The 26,929-nt window shown below is 39.7% G+C and overlaps 2 protein-coding genes across 5 annotated transcripts; one reads left to right on the forward strand and one right to left on the reverse strand.

Annotated features, from left to right (window-relative positions):
- Nucleotides 1–1,618: 1,618 nt before the first annotated feature.
- On the reverse strand, nt 1,619–26,881 carry LOC110054318 (homeobox protein Hox-B4-like). 4 transcript variants are annotated; one of them, XM_020760700.2, is made up of 3 exons: nt 26,600–26,877; nt 12,233–12,639; nt 1,619–2,929 (listed from the first exon to the last, which is right to left on the reverse strand). In XM_020760700.2, the coding sequence occupies exons 2-3, from the start codon at nt 12,489–12,491 to the stop codon at nt 2,469–2,471; spliced, it is 720 nt and encodes a 239-aa protein (XP_020616359.1). In that variant the 5' UTR covers nt 12,492–12,639; nt 26,600–26,877; the 3' UTR covers nt 1,619–2,468. The 4 variants fall into 4 exon arrangements, 3 of the variants coding, with proteins under 3 accessions (XP_020616359.1, XP_020616360.1, XP_089141529.1); XM_020760701.2 differs by lacking the exons at nt 12,233–12,639; nt 26,600–26,877 and adding an exon at nt 4,483–10,618; XR_016206165.1 differs by lacking the exon at nt 12,233–12,639 and having other exon boundaries at nt 2,758–2,929; nt 26,600–26,881.
- LOC110054320 (uncharacterized) lies at nt 22,106–23,926 on the forward strand. The gene is made up of 2 exons (XM_020760703.2): nt 22,106–22,554; nt 22,900–23,926. The coding sequence occupies exons 1-2, from the start codon at nt 22,215–22,217 to the stop codon at nt 23,175–23,177; spliced, it is 618 nt and encodes a 205-aa protein (XP_020616362.1). The 5' UTR covers nt 22,106–22,214; the 3' UTR covers nt 23,178–23,926.
- Nucleotides 26,882–26,929: the final 48 nt, after the last annotated feature.

Below are 26,929 nucleotides of genomic sequence, written 5' to 3' on the forward strand. Positions count from 1 at the left end.
ATTGTTTCTACCGAGGAACTATCTTCTGAAAGTTGCCCCGCGGAAATTTGACGTTCTTAAAACAAATATTTGCCCGAGAAGCGAAGCTTGGAGGGCAAATATTCTAGTTTCAAGAACATCAAATTTCCAAGGGGCTTGATACAATTTAAATTGTTTATTTTCTGTAAGCCCTCTTGTTTACATTAACAAGTGCGCGCTGCTGGGCTACTCACTATCTATAACAGTATAGGTGGTGAGTAGCGTAGCCAATGGAAAATTATACTAAAACTCGCCAGTATAAATCCACTACAGGGTTCGTACAGGTCCTGGAAAACCTGGAAAGTCCTGGGAAAGTGCTACTGGTCCTGGAAAGTTCTGGAAATCTGTAAGGAGAATTGACATTGAGATCTTGGGAGTGAAAGGGTTAAAGTGAATTTTAGAGTTCTTGGAGAAACAATCCGAGTCCTGGAAAAGTCCTGCAAAAGTCCTGGAAATTTGTTTCTGAAAAAGGGTACGAACCCTGCTACTAGCGCTCTCTCACGAATACCATCTGATTGGCTACGCTAAAGAGGTACCAATTCTAAAACAACATATTATCTCCTTTCATAATTTGTTGCCGGTTCAACACCCGAATGGCACCGCAAAAAGCTCCCGCTGAGGACCCTTTGAGACTGAACACCCTAAGAGGTATCTCTTTTTACCCCCTAAAAAGCTCTAAAAGCTACGATGAGCACCTCTGTTCTCTTAATATGGTAGTCTCCGCCCTGCTTGGGGTTAATCACAAACACAGGAAGGGCTAATCAGTCGAAACGCCAACATCCTAAATTGACCTTCATCAACTTCAGGTTATAACCAGCCAAGCGTTTGACTTTCCCGGTGACACAGCTCTTTCGTTTGAGACTGCTCACTCCTTTTATCTAGTGGCATTACAGATCGCACTTCATGTTTGTAAAGCACAGGTCCCCTTCCTTTTAGCTGCGCGTAACAAACATTCTCGTCCCCGTAGCCCTTTTCGCTCCTCTCGTGCCAAGGCCCCGCCGGCTAAGAGGAGCGAAAAGGGCTATGGGGACGAGAATGAGAATGAAAGTCCCAGGTCGCGCGCAATCTTGTTCCCAGAGCCTTCGTTACCCTTGTCCAGCGAATACTCTGGGAACGAGATTGGGTCGCGCACTGTCGAGAGAACTTTTCGGAAGTAAGTTAGTACGTTCGGCTCCTTTCATGTTACCAGTGACCAGCTGGCACGTTCAATCAGTGTGTTTCAGGATATTGTTTTCGTGTTGATCCCGAAACGAAAAGGTAGTTTAGCCAAATTCTAGTTGTAACGGCCCGTCCAGGGAAAAAAAGAACGTTTAGAACATCAGCTGATGCTGGAAGCTTTTAGTTTTAAGTTTAATCCGTTCCTGTGATTCAATTAACGCTTTCCAGTAGCTATATTTTTCCAATCGGCCAGCCATTATCTCATTAATTCTGAACAGAAACAACCAGGGAATGCATTTCAACAGTTTGTCGTTCAGGCGTAATTCTCGGCAAAAAAGAAATATGCAATGCAACACACGGCTCAACACACCTGCTCAGCAAAACTAACACTAGAGCTTCAATCAGTTATAAATAATGTCGAGCTGTACCATACATACAGACATTTCGAACACAAGCCATAATTTTATTGTTAATTTTCTGTTTCTGTCAGGGATTATCTAGTAACTAAAATGTCCTGGTTCCAAATATATTCATATAACAATATTAAAATCCAAATATTTTCCCTCAGTTTAAATAAGTGACAGAACTGTACAAAATCTGACGTAAACTGAATTCACGTTGCGTTCAGGGTGAAGTCTATTAAAAAATGTACCGATTAGACTGAAGTGGAAACTCTGATTATCAATAAGATAGCATAACAAAACCTGCCATCGAATAATTTCACTCTTGCGTTTTATAATTATCGTTAAGTATTAACGTTTAGTTTGAGAATGGATGGAAAATCTCATTAAGAACCAGACCTCGTAAAAACAAGTCATCCCATTGAACGTTTCAGTTGGGGCCTTATCTGACTGTGGTGATAAATTCATATACTTTTCAACATTAGAATTAAATAATTGCCAAGAACTCAAAAATCCATTGATATGAAACAACTTATTTACCTCAGTGAACATCCGGAGGGAAGTAAACACATAATATGTTGTGGAATTATGTAATTGAAAAGTGCCGTATATAAACAGAAGTGAAAAGTGTTTATTTCTTGTCATAGTAACCCGAATAAAACTAAGATTATTCACCTTAAGTCAATAAATATTCCTCACGGCAATACGGTGAGTCCTTCCAACAGTAACAAACAAATTTATGTACACCAATTTTAAAAGAGAAATAATGAGATTCACACCGTCTCTGGGCGAAATATCGCACCCGCGGTTGTCAAAAATGTACCTGAGCTGACAGCTACAACGAAATATTGCCGGACTTCGTGTGAATTAATAAATGATAACTCATGGTCATTAAAAGTGTTGCAATGGTCCTTGGCTCCACATTGTCCTTGGTCTGTCCATAAACCCGCCATTGCAGGTCTGTATGGGAGCAGAATAGTTGTAGTTTCGCATTTGTTGAAGAGAGTTCGTTTCACTGAATGCGGACGACGAATTTGGATGCGAGTTGAAGTTCACCATAGCCGATAAGCTGCCAAAACCATTTGGATTTTGAGAACTGAGTTGCCTCACTCGTTCCTGAATTTCGAACTCCAGAGCTTTTTCTACAACCTTGTTCTCCTTTTTCCATTTCATTCTCCTGTTTTGAAACCAAATTTTGACCTGTTTCTCGGTCAGTCCAAGCGATTGAGCAATTTCGATTCTCCTCGGTCTGCACAGGTATTTGTTGTAGTGAAACTCCTTCTCGAGTTCCACAAGCTGTCTTGTGCTGTAAATTGTACGGTTAAGTTTATCGTCTTTTTCCTGTGGTACTCCTAAAAACAAAGATAGATTTGTTACGTACATGCGGTGGACGAGTGTACTGATAAGAGTTCTCACTTTGTCGCGTGTAATCTTGTTTAGCCCACCCGCCACAACAAGTGTTGCAATAGAAATTATTTCTGTTTTACAATGTATTGCCGCTCAAACAGTGGTAAAGATGACTCAAACAGGTTAGAATGTATTTGAATGTCAAGCGCTTACACGGTCACTTGATTCAAAAATGTAGTTCAATAATTTTCCTTAACTGTACTTCACTTCGACCAAAATTTCCAGCGAGAGAATTCCGTCGTCAGATCGTGAAATTAATTTCAATGTATGAAGTATAATAGCTAATGATCTATTGCAAGTTACACCACAAAGCTTCGCTAATATTTGACGGGTAACAAAGCCGATATATCTGAAGGAGAATCATTTATAACAGTCCAAAATTTTAAGAATTTAGATTTTCGGACATGTCCGGCAATTTCGAGGTAAAACACTGCGAGTTTTTTCAAAAAAATATAACAAACAAGAGCCGCAACTATGGAGCGTTAACCATGGAGTCAAACAAAAGGAGACTGAAAGAGTGTAACTGCAAAGCTTACGATAGTTTTTATTTATGAGCAAAGCTTCTCGATTCGAGCAAGGCCATGATCATGCGAGCGCGTAGCTACGTAGATAAATTCGACAGCACTGATTTCAAGTTTTGTTTTCAAGCACAACAATGCCAAGCTTAAAACGGCTCTGAACCTGCAGCTTTCAGCTAAATTAAAAGAAATTTCACGAGGCTAGAGACAAGATTTCAGAGGTTTCGATTAAGTTAGAGAAAAACAACTCATTGTAATGTAACTTTCTGTGCAGGTTTTACTACGCCTGCAGAATTCGAAAATGACTCAAATCACTGATTCAAAATACTTGGCGACTCTTGCTGTTATTAAAACACAAGATCCTTTGAACTGAAGCAAGTTAAAGTAACTGAGAAGAGACTGTTTTGTGGTTAATTAGGACATTTCTGAGACTTCCAACAAGATTTGGGACGCCACACAGCAAGGGCAAAAGGATTACCACACTTTTGAACATGGCGTCTCGATTGGTCTTTTTGCTTCTGGCGTCAACGACGTGTGAATCCTTTGAAATACCTCAAAATACTGTCTTTTCATCTTAGCATAACAAAACAATCCTATCAGTTCTGTCTTACAACTTCCATTCAAGCGAAATAAGTTGGATTGTTGACGCTAAGATTATAAAATACAGCGGTTCGCACCTTCGAATGGCGGAGCAAACTGCTTCACAAAGAAGAAGCGCCATGCTGGCGAGCCAATTCTCCAGCTATTATTCTTCGCTAATCCGCCATAATTATCAAACTTTACACGCAACACACATTACAACTGCACTCAGTTCGTGCTAAACCTGAATATTCGAGAGATTTGTTTCGCGGCGATTTTAGAAATAGCGGTGCATGCAGAAATCAGCCGCCGAGCGAAAGGGTTATTTCCGATCCCCACCCACTTTCACTGTTCCCCTTCGTTTTTAGGACAAAAACTCCTGCAATGACTTTGTTTCGTACCTTTTGTCCGGAACTCCTTCATCCACGGGTATATTCCGTGAGCGTTGTTTTCTGTAGAGGCATGTTGTTTCGGTGAATTAGCCGCTTCGACCTCCAAGCTATCGCAGGAATTTTCTTTGCACGAGTTCGGAGGCGACGGTACGTCAGGCTGTTCGGCCCTGTCGTTTTTGCCTTGGCAACACGGAGTATTTGCTTTTTGCATGACTTGTCCACTACTGTGCTTCTTAAATGGGGGCCTTAAGAAAGATGAATATGTTTTTGATAGAAGACAATACAAAGTTGACCAATTTTTTGACCTTTGGATGAAGATCAATGCTGACCGTTGACAAGACTCGATAGGCACAGTGGCATTGTTTGTCCCACGTACCAACAAGTAAAGAAAGAAAGATGTATTATTTTTGGGCACGTGATTCGCTGAGAGCCAATTAGACTGCTCACATCTGCCTCAAGATTTCACTTATGGTATGTAATGGGATACACAAAGCGCTTGGAGTGTTTTTCCGAGTAATTCATCATTTTAAGACAAGCCGTCGTTTTGTGAAGGAATTTACGGCTACCTATAGCGGAAACATAAATCTTCTTACCCGTCGGAACGATTTGTACCCACTAACTTGAGCAGTGCGGCTGTTTCCTTTGTCATATGAAAAGTTTTCCTTCATCTTTTGGTGAAGACCTGTTACTTTAATTTAGCAAATACAATAATGTACGGAACATGTACAAAGATCATTTGAGACTGAAAATTTGGTCACCGGCGACAAATCAAGGGACTGATGCCGTTTAGATTCTTAAATATCTGTTGGCGAGTTAATCTTTCTTAAGCTCTTGTTAAAAACTTAAGACTATAATAGCTCATGTAAACAGAAATAACAGGCTATAAAGAACACAAGAGGACGAGAAAATAGCTCAAGAGATTAGCATTGCTTAACCAAGTACGTGTTTCGCGTCTGTTTTCGCATAGTTTGGCTTGATACCTCATCGATCAAACCATTTTCCCTGTCAAAAAACAGAGCCATATCGTCGCACATTTTGTTAATGTTATAATTTGCCTTTCTTATGGAAAGGAGCATCTGGCGTTGTGAACATTATAAATTCTAAAATAGTACCAGCTAAATAAATAGAAATGCACTCTTACGAGAAACACCAAAACTATTTCTACAGCTGAAACAGAGGAAAACAGCGGATTTTGCTTGATGAGAAAGAATGTTTGCCTTCTGTTCTGTTCTGGGTTGCCTCTTGCATTTTATTTTTATTAAACGCATTGTTTTTCTTAAGTTACGGACACCTAAAACATTGTTAACACTTTCTGTTTCCACAAAAATGGCCAATTTTTTTTTCGGCGTGGTTTTCTTCAATTTCTAAATCCTCGAAGACAGCAACTGGCGTAATTGATTAACACTCATTATCCGGCTAAGCCGATATCGTTACCTATTTCCTGCTGGTTATGTTTGACACTGGTCTTTAACCCGGATTTGCGATGTACATCGTTTTTATTTCAAAGCTGAGAGTGGTAATCATGATTTCCTTGAACAAAGCATTTCCCACATAAACCGGCGGCTTGTTCAAACGCGGAATTTGCTTTTGAAATTTAAATTGTCCAGGAAGAATGGGCGCTAGACATTTGGACTCCACTCCTCCATTCCAAATGACAATAACATCGGCAAGTGATGCCCGGATGAACTGTCGCAATATGCTAGATTTCCCTGCCTGAAAAAACGACATCCCTTGCATAGTCTAAAATACTTATTATTAGGGTTGTGTGACCTAATAAACGCGGATGAGATTCGTTTGTAGATCGGAACGGTCGAAAACAGATCGTTCGACGGGAAGCAAAGATGGGCCCCGTTTGTCTGGTGTTAATTAGTTTAAACCGAATGGTGTGAGCTGAATATTTAATTATACGCAGTAATTTTCTCGCTTAGTAAGAGACTTGTGAAAGTACTCAGACGAAGAGACGACTTCGGTTTTTCGGTTGTTTTCAATTTAGAACGGGGTCAGAGTTGTCAAATGTGGTTTATTTTACGATCTCATGATTTTACGTAGCAATCATCAATCGCGCGCCATCGCGCGCAGTAGTAAAGTACCCCCCAAGTGCAAAACAGGAAGGTTCAAAGGTCTCATCGAAATTCCGTGCTGACGAAATCCTTGAAGGTAATTTACAATTTTAAAATTTGTGCAACACGGTGTAGCTGACTTTAGTCTTAATAAAAGGATTTCCTTGTGCCGGATCGAGATTCTATTGCTGTTTGTACATCAATGTACTGCTTGCCAGACAAATGAAAAGATTATGAAAATTACCTCGAGGTACAAGCAAATTCTCCCAAACAACAGAAAAACAGAAGACGGAAATCAGTAGGGAGAATTACTATTTCCAACTTAGGCGTCAAAAGTTCAAAGCGTTAACTTCCGGTTGAGATAAGCGACTGCTACTGGCCCAAGCAGAGATATTCAGTTAGCAGAAGATTTCTCTGTTTCGATCAATAACTTTTCTGCCATTTTGAGGTTCCTGAGTGGCATATGCGTGCGCAGCAAAGTGTTAAGTTCGCTTTCACACGATGTAGACGATTAACAGATAAATTGAATGTTCGGAGCAGTTTGAAGGCAATCTTTGCATTGAAGATGCTTGAATTCGATGGCAATGCAAATTATCTTTTATCTGCTTTTGTCAGTCGAGGAGAGAAAATGAAAAAAACTTGTACGAGAGAGGGAAAGAGACTTAACCTGGAATGTCAGTGGCAACTGACTTGAGACTGACGTGGCTGCCAAAGGCTGATTTTCACTTGCGTATAAGTATTATGAACACACGCAGACGCAATGAAGTATTTCTTAAGTAGCGGATCTTTTGTCAGGCAATTTTCCTGATAAAATACCACATTGGTGTAAACAAGAACATAGCGGGCACCTCGTGAGGTCGTAGGACGCGAAAAGAGATCGTGAGATTCTGTTCGTTTGCGTTTCAGCTGCATAAGTTGACAAATCCAGGAAAAGACGTGTAGCCCAAATCTATTTGTCCATTTTTCAGTCAATCAATTCCTTCGATTATATCGCAGCCACACAGCACAGCACACAGTATTTTTCCATATATTAACTGTACGCCTTTTAAAAACCCCTCAATGTTCCGGGAGCGGGTAAGATCAACTTAATTAATCGAATATGCTGCGATTAGCTACCCGAGCAGGCTTGCCCTCTTGTGATTTGCCGCTGTTTCCCGTGAGGCAATTTATTGCGGCAAGCTTGTAGGGTCAAGAAGGCTGGATAGTGACCTCTTCTTTTTTTTTTGTTTTCGTCTCGGCTCGTAAACACGCAAAAAATACAGAAGCCAGTTGCTCTTGAACATAACAGTGTTTATAATCCATCCGATATTTTCACTCGCGCGCAATTGGTCTAGACGCGTCACGTGACATTCCCCAATTTTCAAAACCGCGCGTGTTGCAAAAAGTATTTGAAGGATAATAAACACAATAGCGTCTATTTGCCATGAAAATGTGCTCGCATATTTGTCCTTGGACATTATCTGTTCCTCGAAGCTCACAGTTGCTCTCGGAAAACTGTTCGCTTCTCGGAACAGATAATGCCCGTGGACAAATATCCGAGCATATTTTCGCGCGAAATGGAGACTATTGTTTATGTATTTCTCTTCCATACAGCATTATCTTATATTAACTACTTAATAACCGAGAGTGAGGTCGTTACGGGAAAATCTCAAACTGAGGCCTTGCCGTATTGACTGAGCGATAGCGAGGTCAATACGGTAGGCCGAGGTTTGAGATTTTCCCGTAACGACCGAACAGTCGAGGTTATTAAGTTGTTTATTATATGGCTTATGAATTTAATAAAGAAAAGAAAAAAATTATTCGAGCGGAAGTCGTCAATTTACATCCGGCGATGCGCGCGTTTACCGATTCATTCATCGTCTCAAACCCAGGGCAAAACTACACAGTCAGTGACCTTTACGTATTCTATGAAAAACACACATTTCTTTACGGGAAAAATGATTGTCACAGCCTCAACAAGGTATTTTAATACCGTGGTGCCACAACTTGATGGGGGAGTTTTTCCGACTTTTGTGGCGAAACGTCAACGCATATAGAAAAGACAGAAAGTGCTTCAAAATAGTCCAAACCAAGGGTCTTTCGGTGAAAGAAAATACTAATGCTTCAGAATGTACTGCTCAGAATAACTCGATCTCCGTATCGCTTTGGACAACATATCTTCGCCTTCTTCATTCTGGGATTTATGGATGAACTTTTCAAGCCTTGTGAACGTCTAAGACTACCTGCAGTTATCAGAAACAGTGTTACCGACAGAAACCGCCCGATTGTTTATATTTGATGATCCTGGAAGCTGATTTACACTTGCTTGTGTTAAAGCGAGGGAATCTATTTGATAAGAACTGTTTGGGAGTTCAATATTTCAGTAATTGTTGTGACTAAGATGATGACTTATAAGTTTCTTAGTGGTGTTCTGCTCAGGATGCATGACAGATCTGCCGATGGTGTTTTTCACTTAGCGACTTTAGCTTTACCAGACTCGGTAAACTTCGATTGTTTTTCACCAGTGCCCGCTAAGGTTCCGGCTGGTAAGTCAAAAACGACTTCCATATAAATTTTGTTAAGGAAAAATCTCTAAACTTTTAGCAACTCGGATTAAATTTACTTTCTCTTACTGTTTTTAATCGGCTTTCATCGTTTCAATGCGCTTGAATTTTCAGAGCCGGGCTCTTCCTAATTTGCATAATCCGTAATCGGCCCGTGGGCATTACGGCTGCATAATGACCGTTCAGATCTCGTTCTTAGCCAATCAGAACGCGCGTTATATCGACCACAAGCCAAAGCCGTATAATAATGTATATTAATCGTACAGATTGAGAAGTGAGTCAGAAAAAAGTTAATTCGGATCATGAACTATGCTTAGAACTTGAAAACTTTTAACAGGCCATTTCCGAATGAATAGTTGTGCACCAGGCCTCGCTTTGATAGAGAGGCTTGGAAATGGACCATTGGCTTCATCATGGCTTCATGACTTGGTGCTGTAGCGTTAGCCCATTTCATCATCCATAATTGCGTTTTGAGGGAAATTGAAAATTTTGTTTTAAGTCGCGAAAACGAAATAACCGTGAGATATCGGCTGGTGCTATTTCCTCATAAGAATTCCTTTTGTTATCATTTCCTTTGCGCATGAGCGGATCGAATGTATGTGTGAGTAGATAACTGTTGCGTTTGACCAGAATTAGTCCACAGAACGGACGGTTTAGCGGGACAGAGCACAAGGGTCGTGTTTTCATAAAGTATATCATAACGTAAGGTTCCAAGGCCTGAAAACTCACTCGTGGGTTTTGACTCTCATCCTCAGAAATCCGAGCACAACAAGGATGACCAAGGATGACAGAGTTGCCTCAAGTCGACATTTGCTTAATCCTTTGCTTATTCATCTTCTTCGAGGGAAGTGAGAGGGTAAAAAAAATTCGAGCAACGTAAGACACTAAAGGTCGACTTGTTTCACTAACAGGCCACGGGAGTATTATTGGAAAGGACTTTTATAAAGTCTAAAATGATGAGGCAAAGAGGAGAAGAAGAACAAATTATGCAGCAGGGCCTCCGCTAACGCACGTCTCGGACATCTAGGGTGCTTACCATTATGCCAGAGATTCCGGAAATTTCGGTCGAAATTCAAATGGAAAGGTCCGTTTCGGTTTCTCCGACCGGAATATTCGGGATCACCCAGGCTGGAGGTGGTCCACCTATTTCGGTCGGAACATTCCGACCGAAATTCGCCGTTCCATTTTTGACAAACCGGTACTTTGCCCTAATTAGGGAATTCGGAAAAGGAATTGAAAATGGCAAGAGCCATTCCTATTGGTTGGCTCGTTTAATCGGAAAATGTCGTTCCATTTTCCTCGGGTATTCCCACTGATCTCTGACCGGTCGGTTTGTCTCGGAAAGCACTCCCAGCCTAAGCATTGGACTTCTGGGTCATGGTCTCGGCCACATATAATCACTATTGTTTAAAACTTTCCGTAAGCAAACACCTCTGCTAACAGGAATATTTTCTCTGATCTCAAGCTGCTTTTAATAGGCTCCCCAATATTTGCCGAAAGTATTGCATGATGACTTGATGTGTTTGGTACAGCAAGAAAACGTTGTTTCACTGCCCAGATACTTAAGAAGAGTTTAAATTCGGGAACACATTCTTTAAAAGTAACAACTGCATATAAATTTTATTCCTACGTAGAGGTGCTACGTCGCTTTGACAGTAATACGCCCTGCGCGTCAGTGTCATGGTAACAAAACAATTCTTTCTCGTCCTGGGTTATTGCGTGCCCATTTGGCTGGGTTGGTACTAAATCGCTTCTTACCGACCCTACTGGCTAGGAATAATATTTATTCGGCCGATGATATTTTTCTATGTTAATTAATGGTATTTCAAGGCAATACCTCATATAAAGTAAAGCATTGAAGCCGACTGGCTCATAGCCGGAGCTTACCCCGGTTTCTGTAGCATGAAGCGGCTAGGAGTATTTCTACTCCACCTGGACGGGATACTAGTCCATCGCAGGTCAGCCCCCACCCCACTCGCCCCCCCCCCCCCCCCCCGCATTTTTTTTAGCTTTCCCCAACAATTGGCCGGTACCCATTTATGCACCTGGGTGGAGAGAAGTACTATGAGAGTTAAGTGTCTTGCCTAAGAACACAACACAGTGTCCCCGGCCAAGGCTCGAGCCCGGACCGCTAGATCCGGAGACGACCGCACTAACCATCAGGCCACCGCGCTTCCCATAAATACCTCATACGGTTGATAAGAATCTCTCTTCTCACTACCCGTCTGTTTGAAAGTTACGCGTGATACTGTTAGGAGAAATTCCATGTTGACATTGTAAACTGTGTTGCCTCAGCGTTATTCACATATGCGTGTGGTGTCCTCAGATCGTGTGACGAGTGACGAGAGAGCCAGGCTTTCAGTTTTTGAAGACACACATATAATGTTTTCTGTGGCGCCTAATTTGCAGCGTGACTAAGATAAGCAGTGCCACAATAACATCATTTATAAACAGGAAGAGTTAATGTGCTACTGTTTATAGAGAGGTGTCATAGCGATCAAAGGTGTCAAATTTTACATTAACATGCTTTTATTTCTACTTAAAATCTTGTGTGGTTACTCACATATTTGAATTCTTTTAGGCCTGTTCAATGAGGGATAAAACGCAGGTTCGATCGTTAATTCGATCGCAAAAGTGTTAGGCAAAGTGTTTTTTGTTGCCGTGGCATAGGAGTGCAGGTCGGTTGCCTACAAGATTCAAAGACTTACACCAGACGAACTAACAAAGAAATAACAGAAACTCTCCCCATAACGTGGACCTGGATAAACGTTTCTGATTTCATGAATATATCAGCCAATGCTATACACGCAAGAAAGTAAAATTACTGTCCGTGAAATGGTCGACTCAGCGCATGTAATGATAAACCCAAAAACAGAGCCCCCAGCAATACAACATTGGAAAATAGCAGCCTAGCATTATCAAGGCTTCTACACTCTGAAAAACTATTATACATTATTGTACTGAAAAAGTCCCCATATTTCAAAGTAGAGCAAAAAATCAACCTGAATTTCTAAGGTAAATCCATATCGCTGTTATTACAGACACCTCATTAACAAAACACCTCTAGTTGTCTTGCTAATGTCTGTCTGTGCTAACAAGGCAAGCTGGTTGCTAAGCATTTGACTAACTAGAGAATACAAGCTAAATTCCTCTTACTTTTCTTCTTCTTTCCTTGATTTGATCTATGAATCTCCATCCAAGGATAAACGCATAGTTCGTGGTCTACTTCTCTGGGTGAACGCGCTCTTTCAGTGCTTGTTGGTGGAGATTCGTCTTGACAAGATTTGCGCTTCTCCTTTGTGCCATAATCCGATGTGACATTTGTAGAGCGTTCAGTTCTGTCAAGATGCGCTTCGTCTGTGTGCCCAAGAAGCCGGCTTATTGAATGTGAAAGCGTAGAGGAATGTCTTTCCATGTTTTATGGCACACAGGTTGGGAGGTAACAGTTTTACACGGCGAACAAGTCTCAGCTATTCGTTCAAGTGACCCTCAATTAAGACCGGGGTCGCAATTGAATTGTTTTCACCGTCAAACGGATAACAGAGTCAAGTTGAGTCTTTAACCTAATGAAGTGAATGATTGACAACCTACTTAGGTAAAAGACTTAAATCTGGTTAATTCCTTAATCCTTAAATTGATCAAGATAGAATCTCTCCTTAAAATGTCAATACATTGCCAAGCAAACGGGTGATGAGAATATTGAAAATTATTATCCCATGAGGTGTAAAATAACAGTGAGATATCGGCTAGCCTTCTCGATCAGAGCAGTGGTGTGCTACGATTGGCCAGAAATACCTACTATACTATCGACTGGCGGGCCTTCATAGACATTTCTCGGTTCTCTTGACTTCATAATCTGTTCCTCGTTAACTATTTATGATGTCTTTTTGAAACTCAGGACGAAAGGTGAAAAATTCGCTTAAAGAAAATCAGTCATACCATAAGTGCAGGCTTTCAAAATGGTTTTTCTTTTTTTTATAGATTATCTGAATAGCTAAAGCCATTCTCCTCTAGAATGGCTTATCTATATTTTCAAAACAAGTTCTTTCGACCGGGAATTAAACTCAATGGCTGAGGAAGTGCTCTGCTATGAGGGTCGTACAGGGGTATTCTCGTGAAGCGTGATTAGCTGATTTTATTTCCGTGACTCGCGACCTGAGGGTTTTGCGTGACCCGTGAAGAAGTATTAACCGATATTCGTGATTTTACCACTCTATTCTACGTGATTTTCAGACGCAAGTCCTCCGAATGGTTAGAGTCGTCTATCGAGAGTGACTAAGGTATGCGATTTGCAATATTGAGCCTTGACTTAGCCATTTGTGATTTTTCTTTCTTCAAACACTCTTTCTAGTGTAAGAACAAGTCATTAAAGAAAGGATATCTTACTTGCTTATTTTCGTCATTCGGGAAAACGAAATTTTTATCCGTGATCCGTGATCCTCTATTATTCCCAGCCAGAGATCCCCCCAGAGACCCCGCCCCCCTGTACGACCTTCTGCTATATATCGAGGTATTTTAAATTAGGCTGACCAAAACATCATAGAGGAGCGCGGTGTTTAACCGAGTCAAAGGTGGTACAGGAAAAATTCAAAGCTCTGCTACTGTGAAAGGGTTGACTTTGAATTCACGCCGCCGGCTAGAACAAACTCCCTTTTTTTATTCGAAGACTTTACCCTCATTAAAAGCAAACGCAAAACATCTATACAACTGGCTTTATGATAACAGGAGTCAGTGCCTTTTCAGTTTAACATAATTATTTTCGGGCTGGTTTATTACACTTTTAATTTTTATCCGGATTTGCAATACCCGTCGTAAATTGTAACAAAGTATTGGTAAATTGTAATCGGCCTGTCGCAAATTGACAACACGATTATTGCGTATCACTATTATAAAAACGCACCTGTCGCTAGTTGTCTGGTTGTTGTGACAAGACTTAAACGACAAGAACTTTTGTTTCCTCTTTTCATGGTTAGCCAACTTCACGACCGACGTAAAGAGCGAGGAGTTAAAGAAAGGAGTAATTCCCGTTTACATACCATATAGGGGAATTTTTTTACTTTTCTTGTTCTTAAATCGGAGTTAATATTTTTAAATAATAATGAATGAACTTTTTTAAACAACAACAATAATAATAATAATAATAATGTTAAAAAAAGTTATGCATGCGCAATATCAATAATAGTGTTTTGATAATTCTGCTGTTAAATTTTACCAGTTTATTAATTATATTTGATGATATTTTATTCCCCTTCTGGATTTTACACCATTTTTACGAATAAAATGAGAACTGACTGAACAAAGGGAAAGCGATGATGACAACAATGTTCAAAATATGCAAAACACGACGATGTGAAAGTCAATGCCCGACAGCTGGGTCGTCAAAAATTGCATGCAACAAGGTGTCATTAATTACAATGTGCGATAGTTGTGTTCAGTACAAATCCCGACAACTGATGTTACAAACTGCGACAGTATTACAACTCAGGACATTATTACATTTTAAGACAAAAAGTAACATTGGAAATAAAGAAATTCGCACAAAAAGGACATCTTTTTCTTTACTTCGTGTGCTGTTCCGATCTTTCATTTTCTCAGTTGGAATAAGCGACGAATTTTTTTTCTCGACTCTTCTACCGTCACTTAGCCGCGCCAAAACACGATTTTTAACCCCCAAAATGGTACTACGAGCGCCTGGGACTCTTACATGTCTCTCTAAAGCTCTCTTGGCTTCGTTAGGCTCAGACGGCTTGTAATGGCTTGTTATGTACTAAAAAAACAAACTGACTGCAATTCGCCAGTAATTAAGACAGTTAAAGAAGAGTGAAAGACCAAAGATGGTTCAAAATAACAATTTATTTCCTTAATTTTAATATTCCGTTATACATGTATCTGAACAGAAACTATCAGCATAAACCAAAAAGAACATTCGATATTTGACACACATCTTAACGACAAAAGTACACCTTTGAATTTTGTAAACCATTGAACATTATTTGAAATTCATACACCGCCTGAGTTGTTCTATCAGTTTGCAAAGGGAATCTCGTACGAGAGCCCAGATACTTCCTGCTCAAATCAATTGTAGCTATATACAATGAGAATTTTTGCGCAAATAAATAAAACAATAAATAATAATAGACATATCCTCTTACCGACAATTTTTAAGTCACAATTTGATTTGAAACCACTCGAAAATTTTTAGACGTAACCCGAACATAATGATGGCCAGTTCCAAAAACCGGGGTCAGTTACACCACAAGAAACTTGCTTCGTTTAGATTGAAGGCCCCTTTCTTGTAGAAAACTTGCTTTTCTTTTTCCCGCTGCCCTCTTGAGCTTTCCAACAACTTGCGCCAAGGCGGATGAAGAACAGTAGAAGATGAAGGTAGGCCATTCATCGCAACCTTCACCGTACGTGAAATTTTTCTCTACAAGCTTCATTCCAGCTCGGCTGAATAATGTCTCTAACATGGGGAATACCGTGGGGCAAATTACACTCAGTTCTTTGTCAAGCGCGTAACTGAAGACAAACAGAAGAAGTAATTGGATAATGCTCGGCTTTGTGTCCCTGTACTCCTTCGCTACGGCTCCTCGTTGTACTTCAATCAGTTGATGATCTTCTTGTTGCTGGAGAACTCTTCTCATGGATGGTAGCTGGCTGGCCGGGTACAACTCAATGTCGAGCTTCCCGAGAGAATTATTTCGTTGAACAGCGCGTGTTACGCCGATTAGTTCCCCTTCTTTGTAGGCACCAAACCAAATGGATGACTCGTCAAAAGCGTCGCAGAGAATCGGTTTGCTTTGCTTATCTTTTTCCACACGAAAGCCGGTCGGCCCGTCTTCACGAAACTCCCATCCCATCTCTCGGATATAGACTTCGTATAGAAGACGTTTCGCTAGATTTATAGAGTCACAATCGTTCAAAATTCTGACGCAAAAATCCATCTTTGAAGAGAAATTACTGTCTTCGATTCGCCAAGGTGAGAAATAAATCACCGTATTTTTTTAGCGTTATATATATCCTTCAGCATGGTGTACACACCGGTTGTTCAGGACTGGCTGTTTATGATATCCCGCACTCTGAACTTTCCCGCCAAAGTTCACTAGCAGTCACATATCACGGGTAGCAGAGAATTGCCCATTGGTCATGTGTGCTCTGTGTTCCATATTTGGTCCTCGGAGCACGTGCATCGAGGGTGGCTTGCATAGCTGATAGAGTCTTGTGACTAAAGCCTTGGTAACGGTCAGCTTTCCCGCCGGAATGTAGGCAGTCCTGGTCTCAAACGGTGCGCTCGGTTGTATTTGACCTACACAGATCATTAAATTATCAAAATTTTCCAACCTGAAAAAATTTTAAGACCAGAAAATCAAGCCACAGAAAAAGTTCCAATCACGACGAACTGGCAGTTGCCACCGTTGATCACGTGACGTTGTCAATCAAAATTTTTCCGGCTTTGCAGCTGAGTCAATGAATAAGTCTACAAACAATGGCTTGAATCACATACTGAAAATTATGAATGGAAAACGTTAAGCGCTACTGCTAGGGGGGAACTGCGGTATATTCGAAGAAAGAATCTTAGGGAAGAGAAGAACGTAACAATTTTTTCTGGATTTTTTCCGTAATCGTTTGAGTTTGATTTTTTATTTTAGTTTTAGGTATACGCAGCAAGTCTCGGTCAGAATCATTTCTGTGTTGATAGCAAAATCAAGTACCCCAAATGATATTCAATTAGGATCAAGTTTTCAGTTCCCTCGTTATGATGGTTGCATTATAATTTCCCTCCTCTTCAATTTTCTCTTCTGCTTGTCGTCACGTCATTTATATTGTAGCACTTGAGCTGCAACATGCTGAGCGTAGATTGTGTTTCATTTTTACAAATACTGAACTAAACCTACACTGGGTCATTTGAAATCATGGAGCATTTCTAAACGACGAAGTCAGACCTGAGCCAAGACATTAAAAAAAGGCGGGGGATAGTCTTCTAAATCTCCTCGTTCGTCCACTATTTTACTTACGCTAAACCCGGCGGCTGTACTTTGTTCGCTACAGTCGGAAATTTCAATTTTTGTTTTGACGATTTGAGAGTCGTACTGCTGTTGTTAAGGAAATATAGACTCGTGACTTGAGTCAAGGCAACGAGAAGTTTATCAGCAGAATGTGTGAATTTTGTTTGTTTTAAGGGACCCGATACCGAGAAAAATATCGATGTCTGGAATAAACAAGTTATGTCGTATAAACAAAAACACTTTGTTTTAATTCCGTAGAGGTTCCAATAAGTTAAAATTAAATGGCAAGCCGAAAGATAATTTCAATACATCTTTAAAAACCGCTCTACGTATTTTGGCAGAACTTGAATTTTTTGCTAATTAGTCTGTGTCACTGCTTGACCGAAGCGCAACATACTGCATCATTTTTTTAAAGGTAGATGCTCTGTTGTACCTTTTAGTGAATATTCCAATTTAGGGGCTTCATAAACTGCTCTAATTTTGTCCTATTTCACCCATAACTTTGGTCTGCTCGAATTCTATGTACCCCTTGTCCTTGTTTTTGAATTTGTCCTAATTCGAATAAATTGCCACAATAAAAATGGTCAGCGTAAACTAAAAACTAACTTGACAGCAATTATTGGAGACAGTTGAATGTATTGGGAACAATTTCAAATAAACAAGCTTTGAAGAAAAGAAGTGACCTTGACTAGTCGTGAGTACTGAGGTGACCAACTTGAAGAGAATACACAACTGATCATTACGCAAGAACGTAACTGAATGATTTTGGACCCATTCTGCGAGGACCGACTGAGTAATGTTTATTTTCTGAGCCATTTACAAGCTTTTATAGTGTTCCCCCTACACCTTAATCAACCGTAAACCTGAATCCTCCGGCTCTTTTTCCGAATCGAACGTAAAATTGTTGTTACACCGTGCTCCGTGCCTGAGTACGGTGTAACAACGGGAGGGAACGACGCAGAGAGCTTTAACTAGACTCAAGCGGTTTATTCCCCTATTGCTTTTATGAAATGACGCCATCAGTGCCAAGTAACATAGTGGTATAATTGAAGATTAAGGGCCTCACATAAAATCTATTATATTGAATCAATCACAGCACGCGTAACATTCGGCTAAGATTGTTTATAAATATATACTTCCTTGATCCCACGCGTTCTTGCTGTCTAAAACATTCAAAATTCTCCCAGGTTCGCAAAAATCTCAGTCATTCTTCCTTCCGAAATCCAACTCCAAGTTTCAAAATTCTAACCGAAACTCGTTGTTCGGTGCAATGCGGGGTTCCGTCTTAATGCGTTACTCCTTTAGAACCAGAGGCTTCTGCGTCCAAACGCCAACCTCCTCGAATTTGCATCCTTCAATGATTGAAATTTCCAGACCGGAGAAACCGAATTGAAGAGTGAATTTTCAAGTGTTGAATTAAGAAAACTGCCGTTAAATACTCTAAAATTTTCATTGTGTTTCATATCCGTTCTCTTCTTAAAACTAGTTTATTTCTACCACGTTCAAACACCACAAATATCCGTGTTGACCTCGACAAGGAGCATCAAAAGAAAGGGAGCATCCGTTCTTTTGTAGAGAAACAAGAGAGCAGTTAGATAGGAGAGGGGTTGCAGTCGAAAAGGATATGAACTTTGTGAACGGAAATTGAATTTTGAAGGAGAGCAATTTTTGAATTAAATGCTAGCTGGGAGCCATTTCATGTGACGGTAAAAATTGACATATTCATTCACGCGCAGCAATTCCACTCCAGTTTCTTACAATCAAGGAACACTTCATGAACAAACAGTAACACTTGTCCCGTATTTTCAACAAAGTTATTTAATGATCTCTTCCGAATTTCTCCTCTTTGCATCGCTTCATAATGAGGCGTATAGGCCAGGAGAATCACTCAAATGATCGAAAATTTCACATTTTCCCAATTTCTCCGAAATAGCATTACTCGCATGATGTATGGGAGATCTCTAAGAAGAATTTATAGATTGCCAGTTCCGAATGTTATACAACGCAGAACAAATGCAAACATATGGTTGTTTTATCCTCAAGAGAAGGAAGACCTTTGAATAGTTTTAAACCATTTTTATTGTTTTTGAGGCTAGGTTCAACTAAACATTCTGAAGAAAACGAAGATATAGGCTGCAAATCTATTTTTACCTATGGAGTATTTCCTGAACGGACGGAACCTTAACTATCGCGGAAATGAAACTAAAGTAATAATTGAACAAAACGACAAAGAAACAATTGGACAACACATAGAAAATGTGAATAATGCCAGAGAAGATTCAGAATTCATTGTTTAACCAAGTTAAGATTTTTTTAAGGGAAAAATTTTGACGGAGGTCCGTTTACAAGTGAGCTTTTTTTTCCTGAAATGATCAACAGTGTTTTTGGGAGTAAAAAATAATTTGTGTCTTCCTGCAAGAACGAATAACGCATTTTTCTAAAGGTTTGCGATGTTTCCTAAAAAAATGAACATTCAGGCTCGTTCAAATATACACTATGCATACCATATTAAGCACGCGAGGAACAAAAATTAATAACCACTGTCTAAATCGTGTCCTTAATTTTAAAAAAAGATCTTCTCATTCCAATTGTGAAGTTGATAATATTACTCCGCTGATTTGATTTACAATTTCGTGCTTTTCAGAGCCAGCTGATTCTTGCCAACTTATCACGCCTCTGTAGTATCTATAAAAATATGAAAAATTCATGAAAATGATCGACGATGGTTTTAATAAACTATTACACGCTGATCTGTAGTTCAGGTTCTATTAGCTACAAAACAACAAACCACAAAGAAAAGTCGCTAAACTCTAAGTTCAACTAAACTAGTTTGGGTTGAGTTGCTCAGTGACTATTTGTTAAAGTATCATTTTAATTTGATTCTCGAGGACATTATACAATTTGGTGGTCGATCACACGCTGAGCTTAGCATGCGCCGATTAACTTGATGTCTGTTTGATGGACTACAGCGTAATTCATTAAGCTCTAATGAGACGAAATCATAGAGCGATTAAAGCGATGGCACGACCGTTTAACGCATTTCCGGTCACTCTTACCGGGCATTGTTTGAGCTCGGTTGCAGTAGCAGTGTTCAGCGCCTTTCAAAAGTTGCCATTCGGCGGTATCTCACGCAACGAAATAAACCCGTTCATTATTTGATTTCAACAAATTTGTTTTAATAAAGCAGCTCCGTGTTCTAGTCAAGTATGATGGATGACTGCATGTAAAACAAAGGGTCAACGGGAATTGTTATTGATGCGGCTCTTCTGAAGTGCTACCCACCCCTGGCGCCTCGGAGTCGACCCATTGAATGCGTTCGCTGTACTGTTTGAAAACACGGCAGAGCAAAACAAAAAAGATCGATCAGCTTTTGTTTAACATAGACCAACTACGCGTGGCTCGGTACGATCGTATTTACCTCAGCAATTTCAGAAATGCATTATCAGAGAAATGGCATACACGAATTGGCTCTTCTTACTCATTCATTTGTCAAAAAAAAAGAAAATAAAACTATTTTTGCATCTTGTACAATGGTGTTTTAGTTTTGTAGGGTTCTCTTTACTAACATTTTTGTCTTATTTCAGTTAGACTTGACTGCCTAATCTCTGCGGGCATGTTTTAACCACGCTAGCAGTATTAAATTCCAGTAATTTATTGTCACTCCAACACACTCAAGCTCAATTCGGAGATGGTTTTCTCTTCTTGTAAATTCATCCTGTCTCTTTTATTTTATTCTTTTTCGGAAAACATTTCATACATGTCGGCGGCATTCATGAATTCTCTTATCACATTGCTTTTCGCACATTATTAACGGCCATTCTCAGTATTTCCAGGCCGCTGTTGCCTTCAGACAGCCGAAAATGCCGCCACACTTACATGGAGTCAGAAAGGAAACGTCGTGTCTTGCCCAAGATGGTCTTGCTTGTGTTATTATTAACGTTTCCCATCGTACGCCGGGGACAGTTTGTACGTTTTCTTTCTACGCACGTGTTTCTGCCCCCTGCGCACACTGTAATTTTTTTCCGCTGGAAGAGAAAAATTAGCCCCATTTGTTCTAATTACCACAAGTGTGTTCAGGAGATTCGGGTAATTTATATTACAAACAACTCTTACTGAAGTGTCACTTGAAAAAAGCTGCCTGCAAGCGCTATAAAGTGACTAGTGATTTATGAATCACAAGCTATAGAAGAAAAGGCAAAAATATTTCTACGACAACACGGTTATAGTCTCAACTGATTGAACATTTAATAAACTTGCTATTTGTCTAGTTGAGGCATCTGAGATCCATATCTACACTTATTAATAATAATTTCAGCTACTAAAGCAGAACGTTTTTTGTTCTGTTTCGCGAGTTTTGCACGTGCCTACATGTAGAACATTTTTTTGGTTTCCGCTGGTTGTGTAAGTGCGTCTCCTCATATTCTCCAGTCAATACAGCTCTTGTTAGCAGCCCGCTGTGACGACGACAAAACCCTGCTAGAGAACGATCAGTCACAGATGTTTGCTGTGGAGAAATCATTCACGTTGAATACGAAAGTTATTAACCGCACGAATGGTTAAAATAAGCAAATCCTTGACATATATCTGGTTTACAAGGTCGGAGCAAGTGCCGCTAAAAATAGGATGATTTGCTATTTCAATCCATATTTTTTTAAATTATGATGTGTTAAAATTTCTACCCCCTTTGTGTAAACGGTGGGAATTCAGCCAGTTTGCCTCCAGGTCTCGCTACAGTGTGAAACCCGCGAATTTATCGCTAAATTAAAAGATAAGGAACTTGTTATATTAAATCCTTTTGAAGACAAAGATTTGGTTTTTGTTTTCCACGCCTTAATATTTTATCTACAACGAGATGAAATGGACGCTTTTAATTAAATTTATCACCCGGTTGTCTTGGCTGGTTCACTCACTCGCACGCGCCGTATAACAGGCGCCAGCAGTTTACCGAGTTAGCAGTGCGATGACGTAGTGTATTTGTTGACTAGCCAATCATGAAATTAATCTACCTATCTAATTATAGCGCTGAATTATGACTAGTGCGAGAGAATATTGATCTCGACAGCCTGGTGCCTCTCTCATTTGTAGCTTGAGCCAGTGTTCCGTTGATTACGGTTTTCAAACGCGTGTCTAACATGGACTGTTTTTATCAAGCAAATCAGAGAATTCGCCCGCCTTCCTACTTCAATTCTCCACCTATAATGTACGGTTATGGAGTTCCATCGTACTATTCCCCACCGTTTTTCCCGCTGGGCCGTAACTCTGAGATTCACATGCCGCCAGGGGCTTCTACAAGCCCTCCTTTGAGAGCTGCAAACCCAGTGACGAACTCGGAAAACCGTACAAGCCCTGTTTCGACAGCGTCTCAAAGCCCTCCTGAATCACCGAGCGAAAGTTCCACTCACGAAACAAACGAGCTTAGCGATGAGCCCTGCCAATCTGGAAAGGATGCTAGCGAGTCAGAAGATAAAACAGGTGAGAGGAGATAAGATTTATTTGTTAAAAACGCTTGTGCAGAGCTCAACATGTCCAAGTTTAAGATTTGCGAAGAGTGTTCTTTGGAGTTTGCCACAAGTTGAACGGGTTTTAAACAATGTTTGAATGTGAGATCACTTCAATTACTCACGGGTCAGTTAAAATAAAGAACAGAATAACTCACCCAAAGTAAATATTTAAAAATTAAGTCTTGCATCTCTTTGCTGGATGAAATACTTTGCCTCATGTCTTTAAATGACCTGAATTTAAATCTACTCTACCTTCAAACACTTTTCATTTACCGGATCACTTACTAATAGAATTCAAATTTGTTCAAATATTTAGACGAAGAAGAGGATAAAGATGTCCCCTGGCACTACAAACAGCCTTTCAAGCATCGAAGACGAGTTGCTTACAAGCGAAATCAAATTTTGGAATTAGAAAAAGAATTTCACTTCACACGGTACCTCACGAAGGAAAGACGCACAGAAATGGCAACAATGCTACAACTCTCCGAGCGACAAATCAAAATTTGGTTCCAAAATCGACGAATGAAGTGGAAAAAAGACAACAAGCCGGTAATACCGACAAGTAGAGGAATGCGGCGGGGCTGCACAAGATAGATGTGTTACAAATGTTTTGAGATTATCAATTACAATTGTCGTAAATCCTTTTAGTACAGACTTGAAGGTGTATAAAAATTTCTCTTTCCCGTTTGTCGGGCGAATAGAGTGTTACGCAGCCACCTAAGTGTTACAAATTACGTTCAATTTTCATTCCACCACATGTACGGGGTCTTGTCAAGTCTTTGTCGGTTCGCATTCATTGACTGTCAGTCCAAGGGATCAGTGAGCCAACGCGAGCGTATCGGACACAGGCGTTGAAAAAGAAATTTGTGAAATTGTAAATAAAACATGAAGTCTTGTTCACAGTTTCAGTCAGACGTCCGTAGACCGGTTATAGATGAGGTGTTAAGCCGATTCGTCCAAACAGAGACAACGAGGCTCTGGCACTTCAATCTTTGTTCCAGTGCTTTGTTTTTCAAACGTTAATGTTATCTTAAACTAAAGCATTGTGAACTCAACTATACGCTTCGTCTCTCTTTCTGTGTCATTGCACTTTAACAGTTTAAGACATATTCGTTTTTTATCGAGTGCTATTGTAAAGCGACATTTAATAATTCAATACTGAAAGAGTTCTGTACTTTTTCTCCTGTACATCTGTTTAGACGCGGATTAAAATCTCCAGCAATTAAAAGTACTATACTCTAAACTCCATTTATCGACATTCGTATAAACCATATGTAGAATATTTAAATGGTTTGTGTAAAATGTTTTTATGCCAGTAGCAATAAAACCATTTTTCAAAGCTCTCCATTTGTCGTAATAATTTTGTAGTGAAACTTTTCTCATCCACGATTTATTCTACAGTCGAGTGTGTTAATATGTACAGTTTCCTGTGTACAAGATGTTCTTGTTGTTTGCCACTAAAAACTGCAACTGATGTCCTTTAAGTAATGTTAACTCATACTCATTTATTCAAGAAAGCAACGCGAAATTCCCTGACCGCCGATAGGAGTTTCCATAACTATAGCGAGTGTTTCTTTGAGCTCACCAGCACGCTTTCATTTCCCCAACTGAAATTAAGCTGTAGTTCTTTAAATTCTACACGCTAGATACAGTTGCTGCTAGTAGAAATATCTTATTTGTCGTTTTCTTAATATATGCGATTTCAAACCAATTTCTATTGAAAGTATTAAAGTCTCCTTGCAAATGATCGTAGCGACGCTGGGGGCAACTGTTATGTTGTTGAACGAGCTTTTCAAGGGTCACTGAATGGCAAATTTATTGTGAAGTTATCTGTTTGATTAAGCAAATTATTAAATAAAAACAATTAATACTGAAAATACACTTTTATGCCTTCAAGGCTAAAGTGCAAATTTGCATGAGTTATGGCGATAAAGATCGCTAGTTGTTTTAATCACAGAGGCCGAGAAATAGTCTACGGCATTCGCCATGTTAAACATGTTTGAGTCTCACTGAGTCACTCTAGTGAAACTAAACTTTGAAAAATGTCCATAACTTTAGCCGGCTTTTTGCTCAATATTTCTAAAACCTAAACAACGTTTTGTTCAATATGACATAACATATGGATAGCTTAATTGTTTTGGATATGACAATTTCGACCTTTTGTTGAATCCACCATTTGAACTGTGTTGAAAATTGAAGCTACTTCTGTGTTGAAAACAGTTGAAAACAACGTGTACTGAAGTAAATATTTGTATATGTGTTTCGAGGATAGATAAACCTCTCTTCTTTTTTCTATCACAACATGTGGCGACATAATTTGAACAGTTAACTTCGATAGAGCTCTTGAATTTAATTTCATGAGCTCTCCAAGAAGATACGGCAGAATACCGAATGAACTGCAACAAACAATTGCGGAATACATATATTCTGCTCGTTCACAAACTGGAGCCAGTGAAAGTTTTAACTATAAAAATTGCAAATTAAGACCCTCGTATATTCCTTTTGTCCCTCCATGATTAACAATTCGATTTTTAAGATACTGAATGCTGCTGACAAGTAGAGAGAACAAATTTTTAATTACGCCATTAGCCTTCTGCGACATTCGTGTTCTAGTGGCTCGGCTGTTGCGGAGGCTTTGCCCTTCGCTCATTAAATGTTTCCAATCTTTTCTGTTTTTCACAGATTGAACGGCAAAGAATTCTAGTTTAAAAAAGCCCACTTCTTCTCGATACTCTGTGTGTAATAACCCAAACTACAACTCTAGCATGAAATATGCAATTCAAATGGCCATAAAGATAACTTGAGACTATTTTGGTGCAATTTTCGAGGGTCGCTTCATATGACAGGTTTTGTGTTTCGAAATGTCGCAACATTTCGTTGCTGCAGTTGTAACCAGCAGCAGAGAAGGGAAAAGTTGTTTTTTCTTTGCCACTCTTAAACGATTAACAGCTTTTTCACCAAAGTTAATTGTGCGTATAAACAGAATCTCTTGCTAGGTGTGAAAAATGTCAACTTTGCTAAAGAGCTTGGTCTCCAGCAGTCGATATTACTTCGAGTTCAATCTCCCGATTTTCTCGCACAAAATGTCCGTATGATCACCACGATAGCAAAGGTAAGATCTAAGATACCCTCAAAGAGTTTAACCGAACTCCAGACAACGAATTATTGAAATACGAATAGAATTTCGTTTGATGCAGTCAAGAGGCTTCCTGGGGTTTCAACCTATTAGCCATGTTGTCGATTTCCTTTGTCAAACCACAGTGTACAAGTTCAAAAGCCTTTCTGCTCTAGATTTAAACAGACGTGGAAGATACTATAACAACACAAAAGGAAGAAAAAGCTATCGTAATGTACGGAAAATATTGACAACTTTACGGACGGCAAAAATGAACGAGGACTAGAGCACATTTTTACAAGTAGTTAGTTTACAAGCCTCACATTTGCCTGTGAACTGAATGATTTCATTGTACAAAGTGTTTCTCTCGAGATATTCGTTATGCTGCAGGAATTTTAATTTATGACATAGTTCTATTGCATCATTCAAAAGCGCTGAAGTTATGAAACGTTTTCTAACGGGATTCCGTGATTTCTCTTCTCTTAGTACTGGCAGACAAAATGGCCGCTAGTTCTTCCTCAATCTTCTCAACCGTTCTTCGTGTGCATTCACAATAAACATTTTTTCGAACCACATTTCACAAAACTTCTTTCAGCAAAATTGAAACAGCTAAACCTCAAGAGGAAAATAATTAGTTTAATTTAATAGCATGAACGTGCATGAACGATAAACAGTATATACATTGAAGAAGAATTTTTTCCAGTGGTTAAGGAAATCTGATAAACGCCACGCCCAGACCTTGGTTAGATGGAATTACAAGGTGTCGTCTGAAGTAAGGGTCGTGATTCATAACGAAAAAGCGAGGAAATTATAGTTACCCAGCCATACAACGTGAACTATAGCACAGCCAGTACAAGGGAAATCATTCTTCCCATTGTTCGTAAATATGATAAAATAATACCTTCAACCAGCTTCTTCAGAGCTTTTAAAGTTCCGCCTTTGCAATTCAGTTATCTTTTCCCATGGCGAGCTAAACCCTTTTTCTTTTAGTCGTAGACCGCGCAGAAAAATTGTGAACTGAACAGCTTTACCGTGCTGATCACGAACCAAGAGGCACAAGAAATACTCAAACAGTTGACGCGTCCTGGCGTGTCTTTTATTCAGGGATTTAACCTTGGAAGGGCGATCTAAAGTACCTTGAAGTCAAAACCATATTTTACGTCGGCTGCACGTCACATTTCTTGACCTAGAAGACAAATATTTTATATTCATAGGAAGAGCTGAAAGTGTC

The sequence above is a fragment of the Orbicella faveolata genome, unplaced genomic scaffold (genome assembly GCF_042242905.1).
Source record: "Orbicella faveolata isolate gen_17 unplaced genomic scaffold, um_ofav_v1 contig_13, whole genome shotgun sequence".
Classification (NCBI taxonomy): domain Eukaryota; kingdom Metazoa; phylum Cnidaria; class Anthozoa; order Scleractinia; family Merulinidae; genus Orbicella; species Orbicella faveolata.